This window comes from Salvelinus namaycush, unplaced genomic scaffold (genome assembly GCF_016432855.1).
Source record: "Salvelinus namaycush isolate Seneca unplaced genomic scaffold, SaNama_1.0 Scaffold976, whole genome shotgun sequence".
Taxonomy (NCBI): Eukaryota; Metazoa; Chordata; class Actinopteri; order Salmoniformes; family Salmonidae; genus Salvelinus; species Salvelinus namaycush.
In genome coordinates, this window is record NW_024061726.1 from 1 (window position 1) to 27,427 (window position 27,427).

At 42.9% G+C, this 27,427-nt stretch overlaps 1 protein-coding gene across 1 annotated transcript; it reads right to left on the minus strand.

The window, feature by feature from the left end:
* Window positions 1–5,006: 5,006 nt before the first annotated feature.
* On the minus strand, window positions 5,007–27,017 carry LOC120043612 (zinc finger protein 239-like). The gene is made up of 3 exons (XM_038988171.1): window positions 26,917–27,017; window positions 26,439–26,482; window positions 5,007–6,329 (listed from the first exon to the last, which is right to left on the minus strand). The coding sequence occupies exons 1-3, from the start codon at window positions 27,015–27,017 to the stop codon at window positions 5,473–5,475; spliced, it is 1,002 nt and encodes a 333-aa protein (XP_038844099.1). The 3' UTR covers window positions 5,007–5,472.
* Window positions 27,018–27,427: the final 410 nt, after the last annotated feature.

The window sequence follows — 27,427 nt, forward strand, 5'->3', positions numbered from 1 at the left end:
AATAATGACCTGGTGGTTATAATGACCTGGTGGTAATAATGACCTGGTGGTAAAAATGACCTGGTGGTTATAATGACCTGGTGGTTATAATGACCTGGTGGTTATAATGACCTGGTGGTTATAATGACCTGGTGGTTATAATGACCTGGTGGTAATAATGACCTGGTGGTTATAATGACCTGGTGGTAATAATGACATGGTGGTAATAATGACCTGGTGGTAAAAATGGCCTGGTGGTTATAATGACCTGGTGGATGTGGTTATAATGACCTGGTGGTTATAATGACCTGGTGGATGTGGTTATAATGACCTCGTCGTTATAATGACCTGGTGGTTATAATGACATGGTGGTAATAATGACCTGGTGAGTGTGGTTATAATGACCTGGTGGTTATAATGACCTGGTGGTAATAATGACTTGGTGGTTATAATGACCTGGTGGTAATAATGACCTGGTGGTAATCATGACCTGGTGGTAATAATGACCTGGTGGTTATAATGACCTGGTGGTTATAATGACCTGGTGGTTATAATGACCTGGTGGTAATAATGACCTGGTGGTAATAATGACCTGGTGGTTATAATGACATGGTGGTAATAATGACCTGGTGGTAAAAATGACCTGGTGGTTATAATGACCTGGTGGTTATAATGACCTGGTGGTTATAATGACCTGGTGGTTATAATGACCTGGTGGTAATAATGACCTGGTGGTTATAATGACCTGGTGGTAATAATAACATGGTGGTAATAATGACCTGGTGGTAAAAATGGCCTGGTGGTTATAATGACCTGGTGGATGTGGTTATAATGACCTGGTGGTTATAATGACCTGGTGGATGTGGTTATAATGACCTCGTCGTTATAATGACCTGGTGGTTATAATGACATGGTGGTAATAATGACCTGGTGAGTGTGGTTATAATGACCTGGTGGTTATAATGACCTGGTGGTTATAATGACTTGGTGGTTATAATGACCTGGTGGTTATAATTGTTACGCACGCCTCTATAAAGAGGGAACGCAACTCCCTGCTGCAACTCAACTCTCCGTGAAGCGAAAGAGGTATGGACATGAGCAATTGATAATGTGGAAAAAAGCTGACACTTGTACATTATCAATTGCAATTTGTTCAAAGGAATAAGAAATTGCTTTAATGATGTGCAGAAGTGACTAGATGATTTGGAATTTGTACAAGTAGTATCAAGAATTGCACTTTTGATCTAAGAAATGCACCAAAGTCACTGAGAAAACTGTAATCACTTTCCCAGTGGAATACAACCTAACAGACAAGGAGCCATTCTTTACAAAACAGTATGAATACAAACAATGGCAGGGCTGATTTGTGATGAAGAGGGTATGGGCCATTAACAAAGCCATCACCTACAGAGAGATGAACCTGGAGAAGAGTCCCCTAAGCAAGCTGGTCATTGTGCTCTGTTCACAAACATAAACACACCCCACAGAGCCCCTGGACAACAGCACAATTAGACCCAACCAAATCATGAGAAAACAAAAAGATAATTACTTGACACATTGGAAAGAATTAACAAAAAAGAGAGAAAACTAGAATGCTATTTGGCCCTAAACAGAGAGTACACAGTGGCAGAATACCTGACCACTGTGACTGACCCAAACTTAAGGAAAGCTTTGACTATGTACAGACTCAGTGAGCATAAATGTCAAATGTGTGATTTCATGAACTGGTACATACAAGAAAACCAGGTTTTAAAGTTCTGTTCAATAGCCATCCCATCATTACAAAACATTTGAAAGGCTAAGTCTATCATCTCCTGAGAAGTGGTAACTATTCACATGAACTTTTCAAAGAGGTTTGGTGCCCCCTGGTGGCTGAACCCGAGATCAATGAGAGATCTTGTCAGAAACAATGACACAGTCCCACTTCTCAGCTATCTTTATTTACATCAAACTAAACTAACTGCTATCTTGAAATGTTGAAAAAGTGTTTTTAAATAGCTCAGGCTGATACCCTACCTGAGCGACAAGGTGAGTCTTTTCTCCCTGACCTGGTGGTTCTAATGACCTGGTGGTAATAATGACCTGGTGGTTCTAATGACCTGGTGGTTCTAATGACCTGGTGGTTCTAATGACCTGGTGGTTCTAATGACCTGGTGGTAATAATGACCTGGTGGTTATAATGACCTGGTGGTAATAATGACCTGGTGGTTGGCATAACACAAGCAGAACCCGAGAACAGGATGGCCTCCACCACACAGCCTGATGACACTGCACCACCCTACCAGTCTGCTCCAGCCCAGGTCAGAATACCAGTCTCCCAGTCTGCTCCAGCACAGGTCAGAATACCAGTCTCCCAGTCTGCTCCAGCCCAGGTCAGAATACCAGCCTCTCAGTCTGATCCAGCACAGTGTGCTCCAGCCCAGGTCAGAATACCAGCCTCCCAGTCTGCTCCAGCCCAGGTCAGAATACCAGCCTCCCAGTCTGCTCCAGCCCAGGTCAGAATACCAGTCTCCCAGTCTGCTCCAGCCAAGGTCAGAACACCAGTCTCCCAGTCTGCTCCAGCCCAGGTCAGAATACCAGTCTCCCAGTCTTCTCCAGCCCAGGTCAGAATACCAGCCTCCCAGTCTGCTCCAGCCCAGGTCAGAATACCAGCCTCCCAGTCTGCTCCACCCAGATAGTCACCCACAACTGCAATCCTTATTGATTCAAATGGGAAGTTCTTAGAGAGGGAGAGGGAGTGAAAAGGTAGAGAGGCGGAGAGAAGGAGTAAAAAGAAGGAGAGAGGCGGAGAGAGGGGAGTAAAAAGGGAGAGAGGCGGAGAGAGGGGAGTGAAATGGGAGAGAGGCGGAGAGAGGGGAGTGAAAAGGGAGAGAGGCGGAGAGAGGGGAGTGAAAAGGGAAAGAGGCGGAGAGAGGGAGTGAAAAGGGAGAGAGGCGGAGAAAGGGGAGTGAAAAGGGAGAGAGGGGAGTGAAAAGGGAGAGAGGCGGAGAGAGGGGAGTGAAAAGGGAGAGAGGCGGAGAGAGGGAGTGAAAAGGGAGAGAGGGAGTGAAAAGGGAGAGAGTTGGAGAGAGGGAGTGAAAAGGGAGAGAGGCGGAAAGAGGGAGTGAAAAGGGAGAGAGGCGGAGAGAGGGGAGTGAAAAGGGAGAGAGGCGGAGAGAGGGGAGTGAAAAGGGAGAGAGGCGGAGAGAGGGGAGTGAAAAGGGAGAGAGGCGGAGAGAGGGGAGTGAAAAGGGAGAGAGGCGGAGAGAGGGAGTGAAAAGGGAGAGAGGCGGAGAGAGGGGAGTGAAAAGGGAGAGACGGGAGTGAAAAGGGAGAGAGGCGGAGAAAGGGGAGTGAAAATGGAGAGAGGCGGAGAGAGGGAGTGAAAAGGGAGAGAGGCGGAGAGAGGGAGCGAAAAGGGAGAAAGGCGGAGAGAGGGAGTGAAAAGGGAGAGAGGCGGAGGGGAGTGAAAAGGGAGAGAGGCGGAGAGAGGGAGTGAAAAGGGAGAGAGGGGAGTGAAAAGGGAAAGAGGCGGAGAGAGGGAGTGAAAAGGGAGAGAGGCGGAGAAAGGGCAGAATACCTGACCACTGTGACTGACCCAAACTTAAGGAAAGCTTTGACTATGTACAGACTCAGTGAGCATAAAGGTCAAATGTGTGATTTCATGAACTGGTACATACAAGAAAACCAGGTTTTAAAGTTCTGTTCAATAGCCATCCCATCATTACAAAACATTTGAAAGGCTAAGTCTATCATCTCCTGAGAAGTGGTAACAATTCACATGAACTTTTCAAGGAGGTTTGGTGCCCCCTGGTGGCTGAACCCGAGATCAATGAGAGATCTTGTCAGAAACAATGACACAGTCCCACTTCTCAGCTATCTTTATTTACATCAAACTAAACTAACTGCTATCTTGAAATGTTGAAAACGTGTTTTTAAATAGCTCAGGCTGATACCCTACCTGAGATGACTGCTAGCTAGTATTTTAGCTCCCTCTGGTTGATGACTGCTAGCTAGCTAGCCTTTTAGCTCCCTCTGGTTGATAACTGCTAGCTAGTCTTTTATATCCATCTGGTTGATGACTGCTAGCTAGTCTTTTAGCTCCTCTGGTTGATGACTGCTAGCTAGTATTTTAGCTCCCTCTGGTTGATGACTGCTAGCTAGCTAGCCTTTTAGCTCCCTCTGGTTGATAACTGCTAGCTAGCCTTTTAGCTCCATCTGGTTGATGACTGCTAGCTAGTCTTTTAGCTCCCTCTGGTTGATGACTGCTAGCTAGCTAGCCTTTTAGCTCCCTCTGGTTGATGACTTCTACCTAGCCTTGGCAGCAGCTAATAGGGATCCATAGTAAATACAAATACACTTGGTTTTTCTGTTTGGATTTAGCTGTTTTTTTCTTATGCACGATAAAGAGTACCATAATGACAGTCACTTCATCCTTATGTTGTTTAATATATTTTTGGGAGGCTAGACCCTCAAGACAATGACTTAACCTTTCTGGCTGTGGTAACTAGTGACATCCTTATGTTGTTTAATATATTTTTAGGAGGCTAGACCCTCAAGACAATGACCTAACCTTTCTGGCTGTGGTAACTAGTGACATCCTTATGTTGTGAAGAAGAGTCATGTCCACCAGACTATACGTCACACTGGCATTGCCTGGTAACGCACTTGAAGAAAATAATTTATTTATTGTTCATTTCTTTCAATACAGTGTAATATTATATTGAGGCGTACAAAGAGAAACATATGTTAATTTATTCGTTTTTAATTCATTTAAAACAAAACTTTACATCTACTACACAATCAGTCAAATAAACAGTTATTAAAATGCTATTCAAATGAGCCACTAGCTATATACAGTGGGGAGAACAAGTATTTGACACACTGCCGATTTTGCAGGTTTTCCTACTTACAAAGCATGTAGAGGTCTGTAATTTTTATCATAGGTACACTTCAACTGTGAGAGACGGAATCTAATACAAGAATCCAGAAAATCACATTGTATGATTTTTAAGTAATTCATTTGCATTTTATTGCATGACATAAGTATTTGATACATCAGAAAAGCAGAACTTAATATTTGGTACAGAAACCTTTGTTTGCAATTACAGAGATCATACATTTCCTGTAGTTCTTGACCAGGTTTGCCACCCTTATCAGTGCCTGCCAACATGTGATCGTCCTCCCTTCACTCAATACATTCCAAGCTTAACTGAATCCACCATATACATTCCTCCTACACATAACCATTCACTTCTGTTGTAGAAACCAGACTATGGCACCCCTTATGTCTCTAGTATAACTGATGATTAACAATATTTAACATTTAGAAATCCAAACCTATCAGTGGGTTCAAAAACAAAAAAAAAAGAATTCTCAGTCAAAAGCAATGAGAACAGTGGAAGGTCTTCTTCTCCTGTGTGTGTTATAGTAGAGTTATGTATTATATAGACAGGTTTAATCATAAACAATATGATTTAATGTGGCATGAAACAAAAAAACACTAATTCTCAGTCAAAAGCACAAGTCAGAACACAGCCTCTCTATTCTCTCATGTGCTTTCAGGTCCTCTGCCTGGGAAAATGTCTTTCCACACAGTGAGCAGCGGTATGTCTTCTCCTCCTGTGTATGTATTCTTTCATGCTTATTCAGAAGTCTTAACCGGTTAAAACTCTTTTCACACAGGGAGCAGTGGTACGTCTTATCCCCTCCTGTGTGTGTCCTCTCATGCCGATTCAGGGCCCCTAACTTGATAAAACTCTTTCCACACAGGGAGCATTGGTAGGGTTTTTCTTGTCTGTGTCTCCTCTCATGGTCTTTAAGGCTCCCTGAATGGCTAAAACTCTTTCCACACTGGGAGCATTGGTAGGGCTTTTCTCCTGTGTGTGTCCTTTTATGCTGTTTTAGGTTCCCTAACGTGATAAAACTCTTTCCACACAGGGAGCATTGGTAGGGTTTTTCTTGTCTGTGTCTCCTCTCATGGTCTTTAAGGCTCCCTGAATGGCTAAAACTCTTTCCACACTGGGAACATTGGTAGGGCTTTTCTCCTGTGTGTGTCCTCTCATGCGCCTTCAGGTCACCTAACTTCCTAAAACTCTTTCCACAGTGGGAGCAGTGGTAAGGCTTCTCTCCAGAGTGTATTCTCTTATGCCCCCATAGGCTTCCTGCCCAGGTAAAAGTCATTCCACATTGAGAACAGCGATAAGGCTTCTCTCCAGAGTGTTTTTTCTTATGCTGCTTCAGGGCCCTTAACCAGGGAAAACTCTTTCCACAGTGGGAGCATTGATGTCGTCTCGTTGGTTTGGGTGTCGCCGGGTCTGGTTTCCCTGAAGAACTCTTCCCGCTGTCATCGTGAGAGTCTGGTGTCTCTCCTGTCAAAGACAAACAGATTATTTAGTTTAACAGAGACCTGAATGAAACCTCCACATGATACAACTGTCTTCCTATGAGGTTTAATCGGGACTAGATCACTCAATAAAAGAGCATGTTAACCAGCAGCATCCTACTGCTGACTTGCCTCTGAAGCTAAGCAGGGTTGGTCCTGCTCAGTCCCTGGATGGGAGACCAAATGCTGCTGGAAGTGGTGTTGGTGCGCCAGTAGGAGGCAGTCTTTCCTCTGGTCTAAAAAAAATATCCCAATGCCCCAGGGCAGTGATTAGGGACATTGCCCTGTGTAGGGTGCAGGATGGGACGTCCTGACTCTTTGTGCTCACTAAAGATCCCATTGCACTTATCTAAAGAGTAAGGGTGTTAACCGCGGTGTCCTGGCTAAACTACCAAATTGGCCTTCATACCATCATGGCCACCTAATCATCCCCAACTTCCAATTGGCTCATTCTTTTCCCCTGTAACTATTCCCTAGGTCGTTGCTGTAAATGAGAATGTGTTCTCAGTAAACATACCTGGTAAAATAAGGGATACAAATAAATCACATTGGCTGTGGTGCCAGGACAACAACCTATCCCTCAACGTGATCAAGACAAAGGAGATGATTGTAGACTACAGGAAAAAGAGGAGCAGGTTGAGAGCTTCAAGTTCCTTGGTGTCCACATCACCAACAAACTAACATGGTCCAAGCACACCATGACAGTTGTGAAGCGGGCACGACAAAACCTATTCCCCCTCAGGAGACTGAAAACATTTAGTATGGGTCCTCAGATCCTCAAAAGGTTCTACATCGAGAGCATCCTGACTGGTTGCATCACTGCCTGTTATGGCAACTGCCCGGCCTCCGACCACAGGGCACTACAGAGGGTAGTGCGAACGGCCCAGTACATCACCGGGGCCAAGCTCCCTGCCATCCAGGACCTCTATACCAGGCGGTGTCAGAGGAAGGCACTAAAAATTGTCAAAGAATCCAGCCACCCTAGTCATAGACTGTTCTCTCTGCTACCGCACGGCAAGCGGTACCGAAGCACCAAGTCTAGGTCCAAGAGGCTTCTAAACAACTTCTACCCCCAAGCCATAAGACTCCTGAACATCTAGTCAAACGGCTACCCAGACTATTCACATTGCCCCACCACACCACTGCCACTCTCTGTTGTCATCTATGCATAGTCACTTTAAATAACTCTACCTACATGTAAATTCTACCTCAACTAACCGGTGCCCCCGCACATTGACTCTGTACCGGCACCCCCCCTGTATATATTGTTATTTTTTACTTGTTACTTTTATCTCTTATACTTATCCGTATTTTTTGAAACTGCACTGTCAGTTAGAGGCTCGTAAGTAAGCATTTTACTAAATGTGAATAATAAAATTTGATTTGATTTGTAGTGCCAAGTCATCACAGAGTGGCTGTAATGCTTCAAGGCCAATGTTTCCCAAACTCGGGACCCCGAGGGGTGCACATTTTGTTTTTTCCCCCCATGACACTATACAGCTGATTCAAATAATCAAAGCTTGGGGTCCAGAGGACCGAGTTTGGGAAACCACGCTGTAGTCTAACAAAAAACCCTATTAAACATGACTGTTGTTATGCATTTATTAGGCCTACTGGATACATAGCCCAGACAGTATAGGATAGATATTACATTACAAAAGACGAAGAAGCAATACTCCAAGTCGCAGCTATGAGACAGTCTCAAAGAACGAGGAACAGAATGGAACTAGTGTCAGACATGACCAGTAGAGTAGTAGAATGGAACTAGTGTCAGACATGACCAGTAGAGTAACAGAATGGAACTAGTGTCAGACATGACCAGTAGAGTAACAGAATGGAACTAGTGTCAGACATGACCAGTAGAGTAACAGAATGGAACTAGTGTCAGACATGACCAGTAGAGGAACAGAATGGAACTAGTGTCAGACATGACCAGTAGAGTAACAGAATGGAACTAGTGTCAGACATGACCAGTAGAGTAGCAGAATGGAACTAGTGTCAGACATGACCAGTAGAGTAGCAGAATGGAACTAGTGTCAGACATGACCAGTAGAGTAACAGAATGGAACTAGTGTCAGACATGACCAGTAGAGTAGTAGAATGGAACTAGTGTCAGACATGACCAGTAGAGTAACAGAATGGAACAAGTGTCAGACATGACCAGTAGAGTAACAGAATGGAACTAGTGTCAGACATGACCAGTAGAGGAACAGAATGGAACTAGTGTCAGACATGACCAGTAGAGTAACAGAATGGAACTAGTGTCAGACATGACCAGTAGAGTAACAGAATGGAACTAGTGTCAGACATGACCAGTAGAGTAGTAGAATGGAACTAGTGTCAGACATGACCAGTAGAGTAGCAGAATGGAACTAGTGTCAGACATGACCAGTAGAGTAGTAGAATGGAACTAGTATCAGACATGACCAGTAGAGTAACAGAATGGAACTAGTGTCAGACATGACCAGTAGAGTAACAGAATGGAACTAGTGTCAGACATGAACAGTAGAGTAGTAGAATGGAACTAGTGTCAGACATGACCAGTAGAGGAACAGAATGGAACTAGTGTCAGACATGACCAGTAGAGTAACAGAATGGAACTAGTATCAGACATGACCAGTAGAGTAACAGAAAGGAACTAGTGTCAGACATGACCAGTAGAGTAGTAGAATGGAACTAGTGTCAGACATGACCAGTAGAGTAGTAGAATGGAACTAGTGTCAGACATGACCAGTAGATTAGTAGAATGGGACTAGTGTCAGACATGACCAGTAGAGTAGTAGAATGGAACTAGTGTCAGACATGACCAGTAGAGGAACAGAATGGAACTAGTGTCAGACATGACCAGTAGAGTAGTAGAATGGAACTAGTGTCAGACATGACCAGTAGAGTAGTAGAATGGAACTAGTGTCAGACATGACCAGTAGAGGAACAGAATGGAACTAGTGTCAGACATGACCAGTAGAGTAACAGAATGGAACTAGTGTCAGACATGACCAGTAGAGTAGTAGAATGGAACTAGTGTCAGACATGACCAGTAGAGTAACAGAATGGAACAAGTGTCAGACATGACCAGTAGAGTAGTAGAATGGAACTAGTGTCAGACATGACCAGTAGAGGAACAGAATGGAACTAGTGTCAGACATGACCAGTAGAGTAACAGAATGGAACTAGTGTCAGACATGACCAGTAGAGTAACAGAATGGAACTAGTGTCAGACATGACCAGTAGAGTAGCAGAATGGAACTAGTGTCAGACATGACCAGTAGAGTAGTAGAATGGAACTAGTGTCAGACATGACCAGTAGAGGAACAGAATGGAACTAGTGTCAGACATGACCAGTAGAGTAGCAGAATGGAACTAGTGTCAGACATGACCAGTAGAGTAACAGAATGGAACTAGTGTCAGACATGACCAGTACAGTAGTAGAATGGAACTAGTGTCAGACATGACCAGTAGAGTAGTAGAATGGAACTAGTGTCAGACATGACCAGTAGAGTAACAGAATGGAACTAGTGTCAGACATGACCAGTAGAGTAGCAGAATGGAACTAGTGTCAGACATGACCAGTAGAGTAACAGAATGGAACTAGTGTCAGACATGACCAGTAGAGGAACAGAATGGAACTAGTGTCAGACATGACCAGTAGAGGAACAGAATGGAACTAGTGTTAGACATGACCAGTAGAGTAGTAGAATGGAACTAGTGTCAGACATGACCAGTAGAGGAACAGAATGGAACTAGTGTCAGACATGACCAGTAGAGGAACAGAATGGAACTAGTGTCAGACATGACCAGTAGAGTAGTAGAATGGAACTAGTGTCAGACATGACCAGTAGAGTAACAGAATGGAACTAGTGTCAGACATGACCAGTAGAGTAGCAGAATGGAACTAGTGTCAGACATGACCAGTAGAGTAACAGAATGGAACTAGTGTCAGACATGACCAGTAGAGGTACAGAATGGAACTAGTGTCAGACATGACCAGTAGAGTAGTAGAATGGAACTAGTGTCAGACATGACCAGTAGAGGAACAGAATGGAAATAGTGTCAGACATGACCAGTAGAGTAGTAGAATGGAACTAGTGTCAGACATGACCAGTAGAGTAACAGAATGGAACTAGTGTCAGACATGACCAGTAGAGTAGTAGAATTGAACTAGTGTCAGACATGACCAGTAGAGTAACAGAATGGAACTAGTGTCAGACATGACCAGTAGAGTAGTAGAATGGAACTAGTGTCAGACATGACCAGTAGAGTAGTAGAATGGAACTAGTGTCAGACATGACCAGTAGAGTAACAGAATGGAACTAGTGTCAGACATGACCAGTAGAGGAACAGAATGGAACTAGTGTCAGACATGACCAGTAGAGTAGTAGAATGGAACTAGTGTCAGACATGACCAGTAGAGTAGTAGAATGGAACTAGTGTCAGACATGACCAGTAGAGTAGTAGAATGGAACTAGTGTCAGACATGACCAGTAGAGGAACAGAATGGAACTAGTGTCAGACATGACCAGTAGAGGAACAGAATGGAACTAGTGTTAGACATGACCAGTAGAGTAGTAGAATGGAACTAGTGTCAGACATGACCAGTAGAGGAACAGAATGGAACTAGTGTCAGACATGACCAGTAGAGTAACAGAATGGAACTAGTGTCAGACATGACCAGTAGAGTAGCAGAATGGAACTAGTGTCAGACATGACCAGTAGAGTAACAGAATGGAACTAGTGTCAGACATGACCAGTAGAGGAACAGAATGGAACTAGTGTCAGACATGACCAGTAGAGGAACAGAATGGAACTAGTGTCAGACATGACCAGTAGAGGAACAGAATGGAACTAGTGTTAGACATGACCAGTAGAGTAGTAGAATGGAACTAGTGTCAGACATGACCAGTAGAGGAACAGAATGGAACTAGTGTCAGACATGACCAGTAGAGTAGTAGAATGGAACTAGTGTCAGACATGACCAGTAGAGTAACAGAATGGAACTAGTGTCAGACATGACCAGTAGAGTAGCAGAATGGAACTAGTGTCAGACATGACCAGTAGAGTAACAGAATGGAACTAGTGTCAGACATGACCAGTAGAGGTACAGAATGGAACTAGTGTCAGACATGACCAGTAGAGTAGTAGAATGGAACTAGTGTCAGACATGACCAGTAGAGGAACAGAATGGAAATAGTGTCAGACATGACCAGTAGAGTAGTAGAATGGAACTAGTGTCAGACATGACCAGTAGAGTAACAGAATGGAACTAGTGTCAGACATGACCAGTAGAGTAGTAGAATTGAACTAGTGTCAGACATGACCAGTAGAGTAACAGAATGGAACTAGTGTCAGACATGACCAGTAGAGGAACAGAATGGAACTAGTGTCAGAAATGACCAGTAGAGGAACAGAATGGAACTAGTGTCAGACATGACCAGTAGAGTAACAGAATGGAACTAGTGTCAGACATGACCAGTAGAGTAGTAGAATGGAACTAGTGTCAGACATGACCAGTAGAGTAGTAGAATGGAACTAGTGTCAGACATGACCAGTAGAGTAGTAGAATGGAACTAGTGTCAGACATGACCAGTAGAGTAACAGAATGGAACTAGTGTCAGACATGACCAGTAGAGTAACAGAATGGAACTAGTGTCAGACATGACCAGTAGAGTAGTAGAATGGAACTAGTGTCAGACATGACCAGTAGAGTAGTAGAATGGAACTAGTGTCAGACATGACCAGTAGAGTAGTAGAATGGAACTAGTGTCAGACATGACCAGTAGAGTAGTAGAATGGAACTAGTATCAGACATGACCAGTAGAGTAACAGAATGGAACTAGTGTCATACATGACCAGTAGAGTAGTAGAATGGAACTAGTGTCAGACATGACCAGTAGAGGAACAGAATGGAACTAGTGTCAGACATGACCAGTAGAGTAACAGAATGGAACTAGTGTCATACATGACCAGTAGAGTAGTAGAATGGAACTAGTGTCAGACATGACCAGTAGAGTAGTAGAATGGAACTAGTGTCAGACATGACCAGTAGAGTAGTAGAATGGAACTAGTGTCAGACATGACCAGTAGAGTAACAGAATGGAACTAGTGTCAGACATGACCAGTAGAGGAACAGAATGGAACTAGTGTCAGACATGACCAGTAGAGTAGTAGAATGGAACTAGTGTCAGACATGACCAGTGGAGTAGTAGAATGGAACTAGTGTCAGACATGACCAGTAGAGGAACAGAATGGAACTAGTGTCAGACATGACCAGTAGAGTAGTAGAATGGAACTAGTGTCAGACATGACCAGTAGAGTAACAGAATGGAACTAGTGTCAGACATGACCAGTAGAGTAGTAGAATGGAACTAGTGTCAGACATGACCAGTAGAGTAACAGAATGGAACTAGTGTCAGACATGACCAGTAGAGGAACAGAATGGAACTAGTGTCAGACATGACCAGTAGAGTAGTAGAATGGAACTAGTGTCAGACATGACCAGTAGAGTAACAGAATGGAACTAGTGTCAGACATGACCAGTAGAGTAGTAGAATGGAACTAGTGTCAGACATGACCAGTAGAGTAGTAGAATGGAACTAGTGTCAGACATGACCAGTAGAGGAACAGAATGGAACTAGTGTCAGACATGACCAGTAGAGTAGTAGAATGGAACTAGTGTCAGACATGACCAGTAGAGTAGTAGAATGGAACTAGTGTCAGACATGACCAGTAGAGGAACAGAATGGAAATAGTGTCAGACATGACCAGTAGAGGAACAGAATGGAACTAGTGTCAGACATGACCAGTAGAGTAACAGAATGGAACTAGTGTCAGACATGACCAGTAGAGTAACAGAATGGAACTAGTGTCAGACATGACCAGTAGAGGAACAGAATGGAACTAGTGTCAGACATGACCAGTAGAGTAGTAGAATGGAACTAGTGTCAGACATGACCAGTGGAGTAGTAGAATGGAACTAGTGTCAGACATGACCAGTAGAGGAACAGAATGGAACTAGTGTCAGACATGACCAGTAGAGTAACAGAATGGAACTAGTGTCAGACATGACCAGTAGAGGAACAGAATGGAACTAGTGTCAGACATGACCAGTAGAGTAACAGAATGGAACTAGTGTCAGACATGACCAGTAGAGTAACAGAATGGAACTAGTGTCAGACATGACCAGTAGAGGAACAGAATGGAACTAGTGTCAGACATGACCAGTAGAGTAGTAGAATGGAACTAGTGTCAGACATGACCAGTAGAGTAGTAGAATGGAACTAGTGTCAGACATGACCAGTAGAGGAACAGAATGGAACTAGTGTCAGACATGACCAGCAGAGTAACAGAATGGAACTAGTGTCAGACATGACCAGTAGAGTAACAGAATGGAACTAGTGTCAGACATGACCAGTAGACTAACAGAATGGAACTAGTGTCAGACATGACCAGTAGAGTAACAGAATGGAACTAGTGTCAGACATGACCAGTAGAGGAACAGAATGGAACTAGTGTCAGACACGACCAGTAGAGTAGTAGAATGGAACTAGTGTCAGACATGACCAGTAGAGTAACAGAATGGAACTAGTGTCAGACATGACCAGTAGAGTAGTGGAATGGAACTAGTGTCAGACATGAACAGTAGAGTAACAGAATGGAACTAGTGTCAGACATGACCAGTAGAGGAACAGAATGGAACTAGTGTCAGACATGACCAGTAGAGTAACAGAATGGAACTAGTGTCAGACATGACCAGTAGAGTAGCAGAATGGAACTAGTGTCAGACATGACCAGTAGAGTAACAGAATGGAACTAGTGTCAGACATGACCAGTAGAGTAACAGAATGGAACTAGTATCAGACATGACCAGTAGAGTAACAGAATGGAACTAGTGTCAGACATGACCAGTAGAGGAACAGAATGGAACTAGTGTCAGACATGACCAGTAGAGTAGTAGAATGGAACTAGTGTCAGACATGACCAGTAGAGTAGTAGAATGGAACTAGTGTCAGACATGACCAGTAGAGTAACAGAATGGAACTAGTGTCAGACATGACCAGTAGAGTAGCAGAATGGAACTAGTGTCAGACATGACCAGTAGAGTAACAGAATGGAACTACTATCAGACATGACCAGTAGAGTAGTAGAATGGAACTAGTGTCAGACATGACCAGTAGAGTAGTAGAATGGAACTAGTGTCAGACATGACCAGTAGAGTAACAGAATGGAACTAGTGTCAGACATGACCAGTAGAGTACAGAATGGAACTAGTGTCAGACATGACCAGTAGAGTAGTAGAATGGAACTAGTGTCAGACATGACCAGTAGAGTAAGAATGGAACTAGTGTCAGACATGACCAGTAGAGGAACAGAATGGAACTAGTGTCAGACATGACCAGTAGAGTAGTAGAATGGAACTAGTGTCAGACATGACCAGTAGAGTAACAGAATGGAACTAGTGTCAGACATGACCAGTAGAGTAGTAGAATGGAACTAGTGTCAGACATGACCAGTAGAGTAACAGAATGGAACTAGTGTCAGACATGACCAGTAGAGTAGTAGAATGGAACTAGTGTCAGACATGACCAGTAGAGTAACAGAATGGAACTAGTGTCAGACATGACCAGTAGAGTAGTAGAATGGAACTAGTGTCAGACATGACCAGTAGAGTAGTAGAATGGAACTAGTGTCAGACATGACCAGTAGAGTAGTAGAATGGAACTAGTGTCAGACATGACCAGTAGAGGAACAGAATGGAACTAGTGTCAGACATGACCAGTAGAGTAACAGAATGGAACTAGTGTCAGACATGACCAGTAGAGTAAGAATGGAACTAGTGTCAGACATGACCAGTAGAGTAGTAGAATGGAACTAGTGTCAGACATGACCAGTAGAGTAGTAGAATGGAACTAGTGTCAGACATGACCAGTAGAGTAGTAGAATAGAACTAATGTCAGACATGACCAGTAGAGTAACAGAATGGAACTAGTGTCAGACATGACCAGTAGAGTAACAGAATGGAACTAGTGTCAGACATGACCAGTAGAGTAACAGAATGGAACTAGTGTCAGACATGACCAGTAGAGTAACAGAATGGAACTCAGTGTCAGACATGACCAGTAGAGTAACAGAATGGAACTAGTGTCAGACATGACCAGTAGAGTAACAGAATGGAACTAGTGTCAGACATGACCAGTAGAGGAACAGAATGGAACTAGTGTCAGACATGACCAGTAGAGTAGTAGAATGGAACTAGTGTCAGACATGACCAGTGAGTAGTAGAATGGAACTAGTGTCAGACATGACCAGTAGAGGAACAGAATGGAACTAGTGTCAGACATGACCAGTAGAGTAACAGAATGGAACTAGTGTCAGACATGACTAGTAGAGGAACAGAATGGAACTAGTGTCAGACATGACCAGTAGAGTAGTAGAATGGAACTAGTGTCAGACATGACCAGTAGAGGAACAGAATGGAACTAGTGTCAGACATGACCAGTAGAGTAGTAGAATGGAACTAGTGTCAGACATGACCAGTAGAGTAGTAGAATGGAACTAGTGTCAAATATGACCAGTAGAGTAACAGAATGGAACTAGTGTCAGACATGACCAGTAGAGTAGCAGAATGGAACTAGTGTCAGACATGACCAGTAGACTAACAGAATGGAACTAGTGTCAGACATGACCAGTAGAGGTACAGAATGGAACTAGTGTCAGACATGACCAGTAGAGTAGTAGAATGGAACTAGTGTCAGACATGACCAGTAGAGGAACAGAATGGAACTAGTGTCAGACATGACCAGTAGAGGAACAGAATGGAACTAGTGTCAGACATGACCAGTAGAGTAACAGAATGGAACTAGTGTCAGACATGACCAGTAGAGTAACAGAATGGAACTAGTGTCAGACATGACCAGTAGAGTAGCAGAATGGAACTAGTGTCAGACATGACCAGTAGAGTAACAGAATGGAACTAGTGTCAGACATGACCAGTAGAGGAACAGAATGGAACTAGTGTCAGACATGACCAGTAGAGTAACAGAATGGAACTAGTGTCAGACATGACCAGTAGAGTAGCAGAATGGAACTAGTGTCAGACATGACCAGTAGAGTAACAGAATGGAACTAGTGTCAGACATGACCAGTAGAGTAACAGAATGGAACTAGTATCAGACATGACCAGTAGAGTAACAGAATGGAACTAGTGTCAGACATGACCAGTAGAGTAGCAGAATGGAACTAGTGTCAGACATGACCAGTAGAGTAACAGAATGGAACTAGTGTCAGACATGACCAGTAGAGTAACAGAATGGAACTAGTATCAGACATGACCAGTAGAGTAACAGAATGGAACTAGTGTCAGACATGACCAGTAGAGGAACAGAATGGAACTAGTGTCAGACATGACCAGTAGAGTAGTAGAATGGAACTAGTGTCAGACATGACCAGTAGAGTAGTAGAATGGAACTAGTGTCAGACATGACCAGTAGAGTAACAGAATGGAACTAGTGTCAGACATGACCAGTAGAGTAGCAGAATGGAACTAGTGTCAGACATGACCAGTAGAGTAACAGAATGGAACTACTATCAGACATGACCAGTAGAGTAGTAGAATGGAACTAGTGTCAGACATGACCAGTAGAGTAGTAGAATGGAACTAGTGTCAGACATGACCAGTAGAGTAACAGAATGGAACTAGTGTCAGACATGACCAGTAGAGTAGTAGAATGGAACTAGTGTCAGACATGACCAGTAGAGGAACAGAATGGAACTAGTGTCAGACATGACCAGTAGAGTAGTAGAATGGAACTAGTGTCAGACATGACCAGTAGAGTAACAGAATGGAACTAGTGTCAGACATGACCAGTAGAGTAGTAGAATGGAACTAGTGTCAGACATGACCAGTAGAGTAACAGAATGGAACTAGTGTCAGACATGACCAGTAGAGGAACAGAATGGAACTAGTGTCAGACATGACCAGTAGAGTAGTAGAATGGAACTAGTGTCAGACATGACCAGTAGAGTAGTAGAATGGAACTAGTGTCAGACATGACCAGTAGAGTAACAGAATGGAACTAGTGTCAGACATGACCAGTAGAGTAACAGAATGGAACTAGTGTCAGACATGACCAGTAGAGTAACAGAATGGAACTAGTGTCAGACATGACCAGTACAGTAGTAGAATGGAACTAGTGTCAGACATGACCAGTAGAGTAGTAGAATGGAACTAGTGTCAGACATGACCAGTAGAGTAGTAGAATGGAACTAGTGTCAGACATGACCAGTAGAGTAGTAGAATGGAACTAGTGTCAGACATGACCAGTAGAGTAACAGAATGGAACTAGTGTCAGACATGACCAGTAGAGTAGTAGAATGGAACTAGTGTCAGACATGACCAGTAGAGTAGTAGAATGGAACTAGTGTCAGACATGACCAGTAGAGTAACAGAATGGAACTAGTGTCAGACATGACCAGTAGAGTAGTAGAATGGAACTAGTGTCAGACATGACCAGTAGAGTAACAGAATGGAACTAGTGTCAGACATGACCAGTAGAGTAACAGAATGGAACTAGTGTCAGACATGACCAGTAGAGTAGTAGAATGGAACTAGTGTCAGACATGACCAGTAGAGTAGTAGAATGGAACTAGTGTCAGACATGACCAGTAGAGTAACAGAATGGAACTAGTGTCAGACATGACCAGTAGAGTAACAGAATGGAACTAGTGTCAGACATGACCAGTAGAGTAGTAGAATGGAACTAGTGTCAGACATGACCAGTAGAGGAACAGAATGGAAATAGTGTCAGACATGACCAGTAGAGGAACAGAATGGAACTAGTGTCAGACATGACCAGTAGAGTAACAGAATGGAACTAGTGTCAGACATGACCAGTAGAGTAACAGAATGGAACTAGTGTCAGACATGACCAGTAGAGGAACAGAATGGAACTAGTGTCAGACATGACCAGTAGAGTAGTAGAATGGAACTAGTGTCAGACATGACCAGTGGAGTAGTAGAATGGAACTAGTGTCAGACATGACCAGTAGAGGAACAGAATGGAACTAGTGTCAGACATGACCAGTAGAGTAACAGAATGGAACTAGTGTCAGACATGACCAGTAGAGGAACAGAATGGAACTAGTGTCAGACATGACCAGTAGAGTAACAGAATGGAACTAGTGTCAGACATGACCAGTAGAGTAACAGAATGGAACTAGTGTCAGACATGACCAGTAGAGGAACAGAATGGAACTAGTGTCAGACATGACCAGTAGAGTAGTAGAATGGAACTAGTGTCAGACATGACCAGTAGAGTAGTAGAATGGAACTAGTGTCAGACATGACCAGTAGAGTAACAGAATGGAACTAGTATCAGACATGACCAGTAGAGGAACAGAATGGAACTAGTGTCAGACATGACCAGCAGAGTAACAGAATGGAACTAGTGTCAGACATGACCAGTAGACTAACAGAATGGAACTAGTGTCAGACATGACCAGTAGAGTAACAGAATGGAACTAGTGTCAGACATGACCAGTAGAGGAACAGAATGGAACTAGTGTCAGACACGACCAGTAGAGTAGTAGAATGGAACTAGTGTCAGACATGACCAGTAGAGTAACAGAATGGAACTAGTGTCAGACATGACCAGTAGAGTAGTGGAATGGAACTAGTGTCAGACATGAACAGTAGAGTAACAGAATGGAACTAGTGTCAGACATGACCAGTAGAGGAACAGAATGGAACTAGTGTCAGACATGACCAGTAGAGTAACAGAATGGAACTAGTGTCAGACATGACCAGTAGAGTAGCAGAATGGAACTAGTGTCAGACATGACCAGTAGAGTAACAGAATGGAACTAGTGTCAGACATGACCAGTAGAGTAACAGAATGGAACTAGTATCAGACATGACCAGTAGAGTAACAGAATGGAACTAGTGTCAGACATGACCAGTAGAGGAACAGAATGGAACTAGTGTCAGACATGACCAGTAGAGTAGTAGAATGGAACTAGTGTCAGACATGACCAGTAGAGTAGTAGAATGGAACTAGTGTCAGACATGACCAGTAGAGTAACAGAATGGAACTAGTGTCAGACATGACCAGTAGAGTAGCAGAATGGAACTAGTGTCAGACATGACCAGCAGAGTAACAGAATGGAACTACTATCAGACATGACCAGTAGAGTAGTAGAATGGAACTAGTGTCAGACATGACCAGTAGAGTAGTAGAATGGAACTAGTGTCAGACATGACCAGTAGAGTAACAGAATGGAACTAGTGTCAGACATGACCAGTAGAGGTACAGAATGGAACTAGTGTCAGACATGACCAGTAGAGTAGTAGAATGGAACTAGTGTCAGACATGACCAGTAGAGGAACAGAATGGAACTAGTGTCAGACATGACCAGTAGAGTAGTAGAATGGAACTAGTGTCAGACATGACCAGTAGAGTAACAGAATGGAACTAGTGTCAGACATGACCAGTAGAGTAGTAGAATGGAACTAGTGTCAGACATGACCAGTAGAGTAACAGAATGGAACTAGTGTCAGACATGACCAGTAGAGTAGTAGAATGGAACTAGTGTCAGACATGACCAGTAGAGTAACAGAATGGAACTAGTGTCAGACATGACCAGTAGAGTAGTAGAATGGAACTAGTGTCAGACATGACCAGTAGAGTAGTAGAATGGAACTAGTGTCAGACATGACCAGTAGAGTAGTAGAATGGAACTAGTGTCAGACATGACCAGTAGAGGAACAGAATGGAACTAGTGTCAGACATGACCAGTAGAGTAACAGAATGGAACTAGTGTCAGGCATGACCAGTAGAGTAGTAGAATGGAACTAGTGTCAGACATGACCAGTAGAGTAGTAGAATGGAACTAGTGTCAGACATGACCAGTAGAGTAGTAGAATAGAACTAATGTCAGACATGACCAGTAGAGTAACAGAATGGAACTAGTGTCAGACATGACCAGTAGAGTAACAGAATGGAACTAGTGTCAGACATGACCAGTAGAGTAGCAGAATGGAACTAGTGTCAGACATGACCAGTAGAGTAACAGAATGGAACTAATGTCAGACATGACCAGTAGAGTAACAGAATGGAACTAGTGTCAGACATGACCAGTAGAGTAACAGAATGGAACTAGTGTCAGACATGACCAGTAGAGGAACAGAATGGAACTAGTGTCAGACATGACCAGTAGAGTAGTAGAATGGAACTAGTGTCAGACATGACCAGTGGAGTAGTAGAATGGAACTAGTGTCAGACATGACCAGTAGAGGAACAGAATGGAACTAGTGTCAGACATGACCAGTAGAGTAACAGAATGGAACTAGTGTCAGACATGACTAGTAGAGGAACAGAATGGAACTAGTGTCAGACATGACCAGTAGAGTAGTAGAATGGAACTAGTGTCAGACATGACCAGTAGAGGAACAGAATGGAACTAGTGTCAGACATGACCAGTAGAGTAGTAGAATGGAACTAGTGTCAGACATGACCAGTAGAGTAGTAGAATGGAACTAGTGTCAAATATGACCAGTAGAGTAACAGAATGGAACTAGTGTCAGACATGACCAGTAGAGTAGCAGAATGGAACTAGTGTCAGACATGACCAGTAGACTAACAGAATGGAACTAGTGTCAGACATGACCAGTAGAGGTACAGAATGGAACTAGTGTCAGACATGACCAGTAGAGTAGTAGAATGGAACTAGTGTCAGACATGACCAGTAGAGGAACAGAATGGAACTAGTGTCAGACATGACCAGTAGAGGAACAGAATGGAACTAGTGTCAGACATGACCAGTAGAGGAACAGAATGGAACTAGTGTCAGACATGACCAGTAGAGTAACAGAATGGAACTAGTGTCAGACATGACCAGTAGAGTAGCAGAATGGAACTAGTGTCAGACATGACCAGTAGAGTAACAGAATGGAACTAGTGTCAGACATGACCAGTAGAGGAACAGAATGGAACTAGTGTCAGACATGACCAGTAGAGTAACAGAATGGAACTAGTGTCAGACATGACCAGTAGAGTAGCAGAATGGAACTAGTGTCAGACATGACCAGTAGAGTAACAGAATGGAACTAGTGTCAGACATGACCAGTAGAGTAACAGAATGGAACTAGTATCAGACATGACCAGTAGAGTAACAGAATGGAACTAGTGTCAGACATGACCAGTAGAGTAGCAGAATGGAACTAGTGTCAGACATGACCAGTAGAGTAACAGAATGGAACTAGTGTCAGACATGACCAGTAGAGTAACAGAATGGAACTAGTATCAGACATGACCAGTAGAGTAACAGAATGGAACTAGTGTCAGACATGACCAGTAGAGGAACAGAATGGAACTAGTGTCAGACATGACCAGTAGAGTAGTAGAATGGAACTAGTGTCAGACATGACCAGTAGAGTAGTAGAATGGAACTAGTGTCAGACATGACCAGTAGAGTAACAGAATGGAACTAGTGTCAGACATGACCAGTAGAGTAGCAGAATGGAACTAGTGTCAGACATGACCAGTAGAGTAACAGAATGGAACTACTATCAGACATGACCAGTAGAGTAGTAGAATGGAACTAGTGTCAGACATGACCAGTAGAGTAGTAGAATGGAACTAGTGTCAGACATGACCAGTAGAGTAACAGAATGGAACTAGTGTCAGACATGACCAGTAGAGTAGTAGAATGGAACTAGTGTCAGACATGACCAGTAGAGGAACAGAATGGAACTAGTGTCAGACATGACCAGTAGAGTAGTAGAATGGAACTAGTGTCAGACATGACCAGTAGAGTAACAGAATGGAACTAGTGTCAGACATGACCAGTAGAGTAGTAGAATGGAACTAGTGTCAGACATGACCAGTAGAGTAACAGAATGGAACTAGTGTCAGACATGACCAGTAGAGGAACAGAATGGAACTAGTGTCAGACATGACCAGTAGAGTAGTAGAATGGAACTAGTGTCAGACATGACCAGTAGAGTAGTAGAATGGAACTAGTGTCAGACATGACCAGTAGAGTAACAGAATGGAACTAGTGTCAGACATGACCAGTAGAGTAACAGAATGGAACTAGTGTCAGACATGACCAGTAGAGTAACAGAATGGAACTAGTGTCAGACATGACCAGTACAGTAGTAGAATGGAACTAGTGTCAGACATGACCAGTAGAGTAGTAGAATGGAACTAGTGTCAGACATGACCAGTAGAGTAGTAGAATGGAACTAGTGTCAGACATGACCAGTAGAGTAGTAGAATGGAACTAGTGTCAGACATGACCAGTAGAGTAACAGAATGGAACTAGTGTCAGACATGACCAGTAGAGTAGTAGAATGGAACTAGTGTCAGACATGACCAGTAGAGTAGTAGAATGGAACTAGTGTCAGACATGACCAGTAGAGTAACAGAATGGAACTAGTGTCAGACATGACCAGTAGAGTAGTAGAATGGAACTAGTGTCAGACATGACCAGTAGAGTAACAGAATGGAACTAGTGTCAGACATGACCAGTAGAGTAACAGAATGGAACTAGTGTCAGACATGACCAGTAGAGTAGTAGAATGGAACTAGTGTCAGACATGACCAGTAGAGTAGTAGAATGGAACTAGTGTCAGACATGACCAGTAGAGTAACAGAATGGAACTAGTGTCAGACATGACCAGTAGAGTAACAGAATGGAACTAGTGTCAGACATGACCAGTAGAGTAACAGAATGGAACTAGTGTCAGACATGACCAGTAGAGTAACAGAATGGAACTAGTGTCAGACATGACCAGTAGAGTAACAGAATGGAACTAGTGTCAGACATGACCAGTAGAGTAACAGAATGGAACTAGTGTCAGACATGACCAGTAGAGTAACAGAATGGAACTAGTGTCAGACATGACCAGTAGAGTAGTAGAATGGAACTAGTGTCAGACATGACCAGTAGAGTAACAGAATGGAACTAGTGTCAGACATGACCAGTAGAGTAGTAGAATGGAACTAGTGTCAGACATGACCAGTAGAGTAGTAGAATGGAACTAGTGTCAGACATGACCAGTAGAGTAGCAGAATGGAACTAGTGTCAGACATGACCAGTAGAGGAACAGAATGGAACTAGTGTCAGACATGACCAGTAGAGTAGTAGAATGGAACTAGTGTCAGACATGACCAGTAGAGTAACAGAATGGAACAAGTCTATTCCTGCAAATGTGTAGGCCATGAAATACTTTAAACTGTAGTAACCCGTGTCTACCTGAAGAAGTGTTTCTGGGGTATACTGTGAATCTGTTGGTACATTAAGAAGTGTGTCTGGTGTATACTGTGAATCTGTTGGTACCTGAAGAAGTGTGTCTGGGGTATACTATGAATCTGTTGGTACCTGAAGAAGTGTGTCTGGGGTATACTATGAATCTGTTGGTACCTGAAGAAGTGTGTCTGGGGTATACTGTGAATCTGTTGGTACCTGAAGAAGTGTGTCTGGGGTATACTATGAATCTGTTGGTACCTGAAGAAGTGTGTCTGGGGTATACTGTGCTCTCTAACTAGATGTTCAAAGGAGGTAAATATACTTTCATGGAAAAGGTATTTTCCACTCTTCAGTCCTTTCTGAAAACATAGCTGGAAGGCTGTGTCTATGAGGAAGGGCGTGAAGAGTGGGTTGGAAATAAAAGGCATGGATGAGATAGCTTGTCTGTGTCTGACGTGGATCCTAAACTGAGACCTGAGTGAACTTTTCACAATAGGGTTGATTGAGTGGTATTGTTTACTCAATGGTAGGGGGACAGACTAAGGAGACGAGGGGTGGAAGGGGCACAGACTAAGGAGACCAGGGATGGAGGGGCACAGACTAAGGAGACCAGGGATGGTAGTGGAGCACAGACTAAGGAGACCAGGGATGGTAGTGGAGCACAGACTAAGGAGAGCAGGGATGGTAGTGGAGCACAGACTAAGGAGACCAGGGATGGTAGTGGAGCACAGACTAAGGAGACCAGGGATGGTAGTGGAGCACAGACTAAGGAGACCAGGGATGGTGTTTGACATGAGTTCTTTTCCATAAAGGAACACACCGGTCCTTCCTCCTCTATGAATGTTCCTAGGCCGTCATTGTCTGAAATATATATATATTTATTTTTTAATGTAAAAACCCAAAAGGTTATCTTGTGAATATTAGCAGTACAGTAGTAATGGAGGACAAGGGTCCCCCTCTCCTTTCTGTCTCTCCAAAAAACACTTGACGCAACCGTGGGACCTTTTAATTCCAAATTTAAGTAGATAGATAGTAGCTGTCTATTAAAAAATATATACTGGTTGTTGGATTCCTAATGTCTACTCAAAAGGTAGGAAGAAGTTTGGTCCTAATTGGATGTTGGACACTATATTTATAGAATATTATGTGAATCCTTATAAATCAAAAGGGCTAATCAATTAGCTTCATTTTCCTCAGAGATCAGTTGCTGAAATGACATGGAATGCCTCAGCTGTTTTTCCTACGTCTGTAGCAGCAGTTGGAATTTACAGTTATCCATCCCTGTGATTGGGTAGGGTAACTCCTACTCTTACAGGTTAGTAAAGAGGTCAGGTAATATGGGAGTTGGACTGTGCCTAAGAACAGCCCTTAGCCGTGGTATATTGGCCATATACCACAAACCCCCGGGGTGCCTTATTGCTATTATAAACAGGTTACCAAGGTAATTAGAGCAGTAAAAATAAAAGTTTTGACATACCTGTGGTATACGGGCCTAATTGCTTAAATAAACGATATATACTCCCCTATGTATTTACTCAGACAGGGAAGATAACAGTTTAATGTGACTCTATACTCCAGAATTTTAGATATGAGATCAAATGCTTCATATGAGACAGCACAGAACGTCACCTTTTATTTGAGGGTATTTTCAGGGTATCTGTTCTACCATTTAGAAATAAAATGACTTCATGTATCTAGTCTCTCACATTTGAATACGTCATAAGTATTTGGCCAAAATTCACTTATATGTGTATTGAAGTAGTCATAAGTTTAGTATTTGGTCTCACATTCCTATAACATAATAACTATATCAAGCTTGTGACTCTACAAACATGTTGGATGCATTTGCAGTTTGTTTTGGTTGCGTTTCAGATGATGTTGTACCCAACAGAAATGAACGGTAAATAATGTATCGTGTCATACGAGTCACACAAGAATAGAATATGTTTCTGAACACTTGTATATTAATGTGGATGCTAACACGATTAGTAAAAATCATGAATAATAATGAGTGAGAAAGGTAGAGCCATAACCCTCATACCTCTAAAAAATGTGAACCTCCCCTGTTATTGGTCATTAAACGCTTCAGTGTCCTAATAAAAAGATAGGGGAGTGTAGCCGAGGGTAGAGGAGAAGGCGGAAACTTTTCAGTTCCTCGGCGTACACATCACAGACAAACTGAAATGGTCAGACAGTGTAGTGAAGAAGGTGCAACAGCGTCTCTTCAACCTCAGGAGGCCGAAGAAATAAAATGTCATTTCATTAACGTCTGCTAACCATGTGTATGTGACCAATAACACTTGATTTGGTACTTAAACGTTTTATATCTCCACTGTCCTCATGAACAGATAGGGGAGAGTAGCGGAGGGCTTGAAGGAATGGAACAACTCTAATTCAGTCTCCACTGTCCTAATGAACAGATAGGGGAGAGTAGCGGAGGGCTTGAAGGAATGGAACAACTCTAATTCAGTCTCCACTGTCCTAATGAACAGATAGGGGAGAGTAGCGGAGGGCTTGAAGGAATGGAACAACTAATTCAGTCTCCACTGTCCTAATGAACAGATAGGGGAGAGTAGCTGAGGGCTTGAAGGAATGGAACAACTCTAATTCATAGACAGAGCTGTGGATGCAAGGACCGACCATGAGATCAAAATGATCGTTTTAAATACGTTTTGAGTCAAATACAGTGTTTGTTTACATTTGCATTGTTTACACACAACGGAGCTTTACGAGCTTATATTTGGGGTTCTGGTGAGGAGCACATTTTAGTGCAATGCCCCGTTGGCTTTAAAACCACACATTAGTTCAACAACTGCAGAGTTTCTGGCTGTGTTTTTAAGACAGTACTCACTGGTGTTAATCAGATCTTCAGTCTCCTCTTCCTCTCCCTCTTCATCTTTCCAAACGTCTTCCTCCTCCTCTTTTATTGAGATAGCCTCCTCTCCCACTCCAAAAGGTTCTTCCTCTTCTTTAAACGTGATATTGATAGCCTCCTCTTCCTCCTCTTTCATTCTGAAAGCATCTTCCTCTCCTTTTACGGAAACATCCTCCTCTTCCCCCTCTTCTTCCACGACAACGTTCAGCCACAGACCCTCTTTCTCCGTCCAGCAGACCTCTTCTTTAGCAGGAGGAGAGTAGCTTGGAGAGCTCATGGTGGGCTAGCTAGCATTGACGATTAGCTTAGGTTCAGTATAATCAACAAATGTGTAAATTGAGCAAACAAGTTACGCTTAAGTTAAATAGTAGATACGTAAAGAGGATTGTGTTAAAAACACCGAGATCAATAATGGTCCAAAGAGCTTCAATGTTTTCGGTTGTATGTTGGATACCAGGCTACGGAGGTGGTTGAATGAGTCAGCATCCGTGTTGTTGAAACAGCTTCCGGTGTCGTGTAGGCCACTAGATATGACGTCACCATCTGAAGACGCATATCGCCGTCAGCTGACTGGAATGAGTAACGCAGTTTAGAAAAATATTCACTACATTGTTTATTAAATTAAAGATGAGCAAATATGTTTTGTCTGACTTCTTACAGCCAATACTTTCGTCTATGCAGACCTGTAGCTACATGTGAATATGTACATTATGAATATATAATGATATAATAGTTCCGTGTAGCTCAGTTGGTAAAGCATGGCGCACGCAACGCCAGGGTTGTTGGTTTGATATGAGTCTGCTTAATTAATAACATTTTAATAAATTAATACCTAGTTAAGGATTTAACTCCAATCCTGACAATATAATGTCAGTTGTCAGTTGTGGCTGCTTTGCCTGATGTATTGTTGTCTCTACCTTCTTCCTCTTTGTGCTGTTGTCTGTGGCCAATAATGTTTGTACAAT

Coding starts and splice junctions, on each gene's coding strand:
- LOC120043612 (XM_038988171.1), bottom strand. CDS start 27,017: ATGCGTCTTCAGATGGTGACGTCATATCTAGTGGCCTACACGACACCG. Junction 26,483..26,916: donor TCAACCACCTCCGTAGCCTG/GTATCCAACATA, acceptor CGTTTGGAAAGA/TGAAGAGGGAGAGGAAGAGG. Junction 6,330..26,438: donor TGAAGATCTGATTAACACCA/GTGAGTACTGTC, acceptor TGTCTTTGACAG/GAGAGACACCAGACTCTCAC.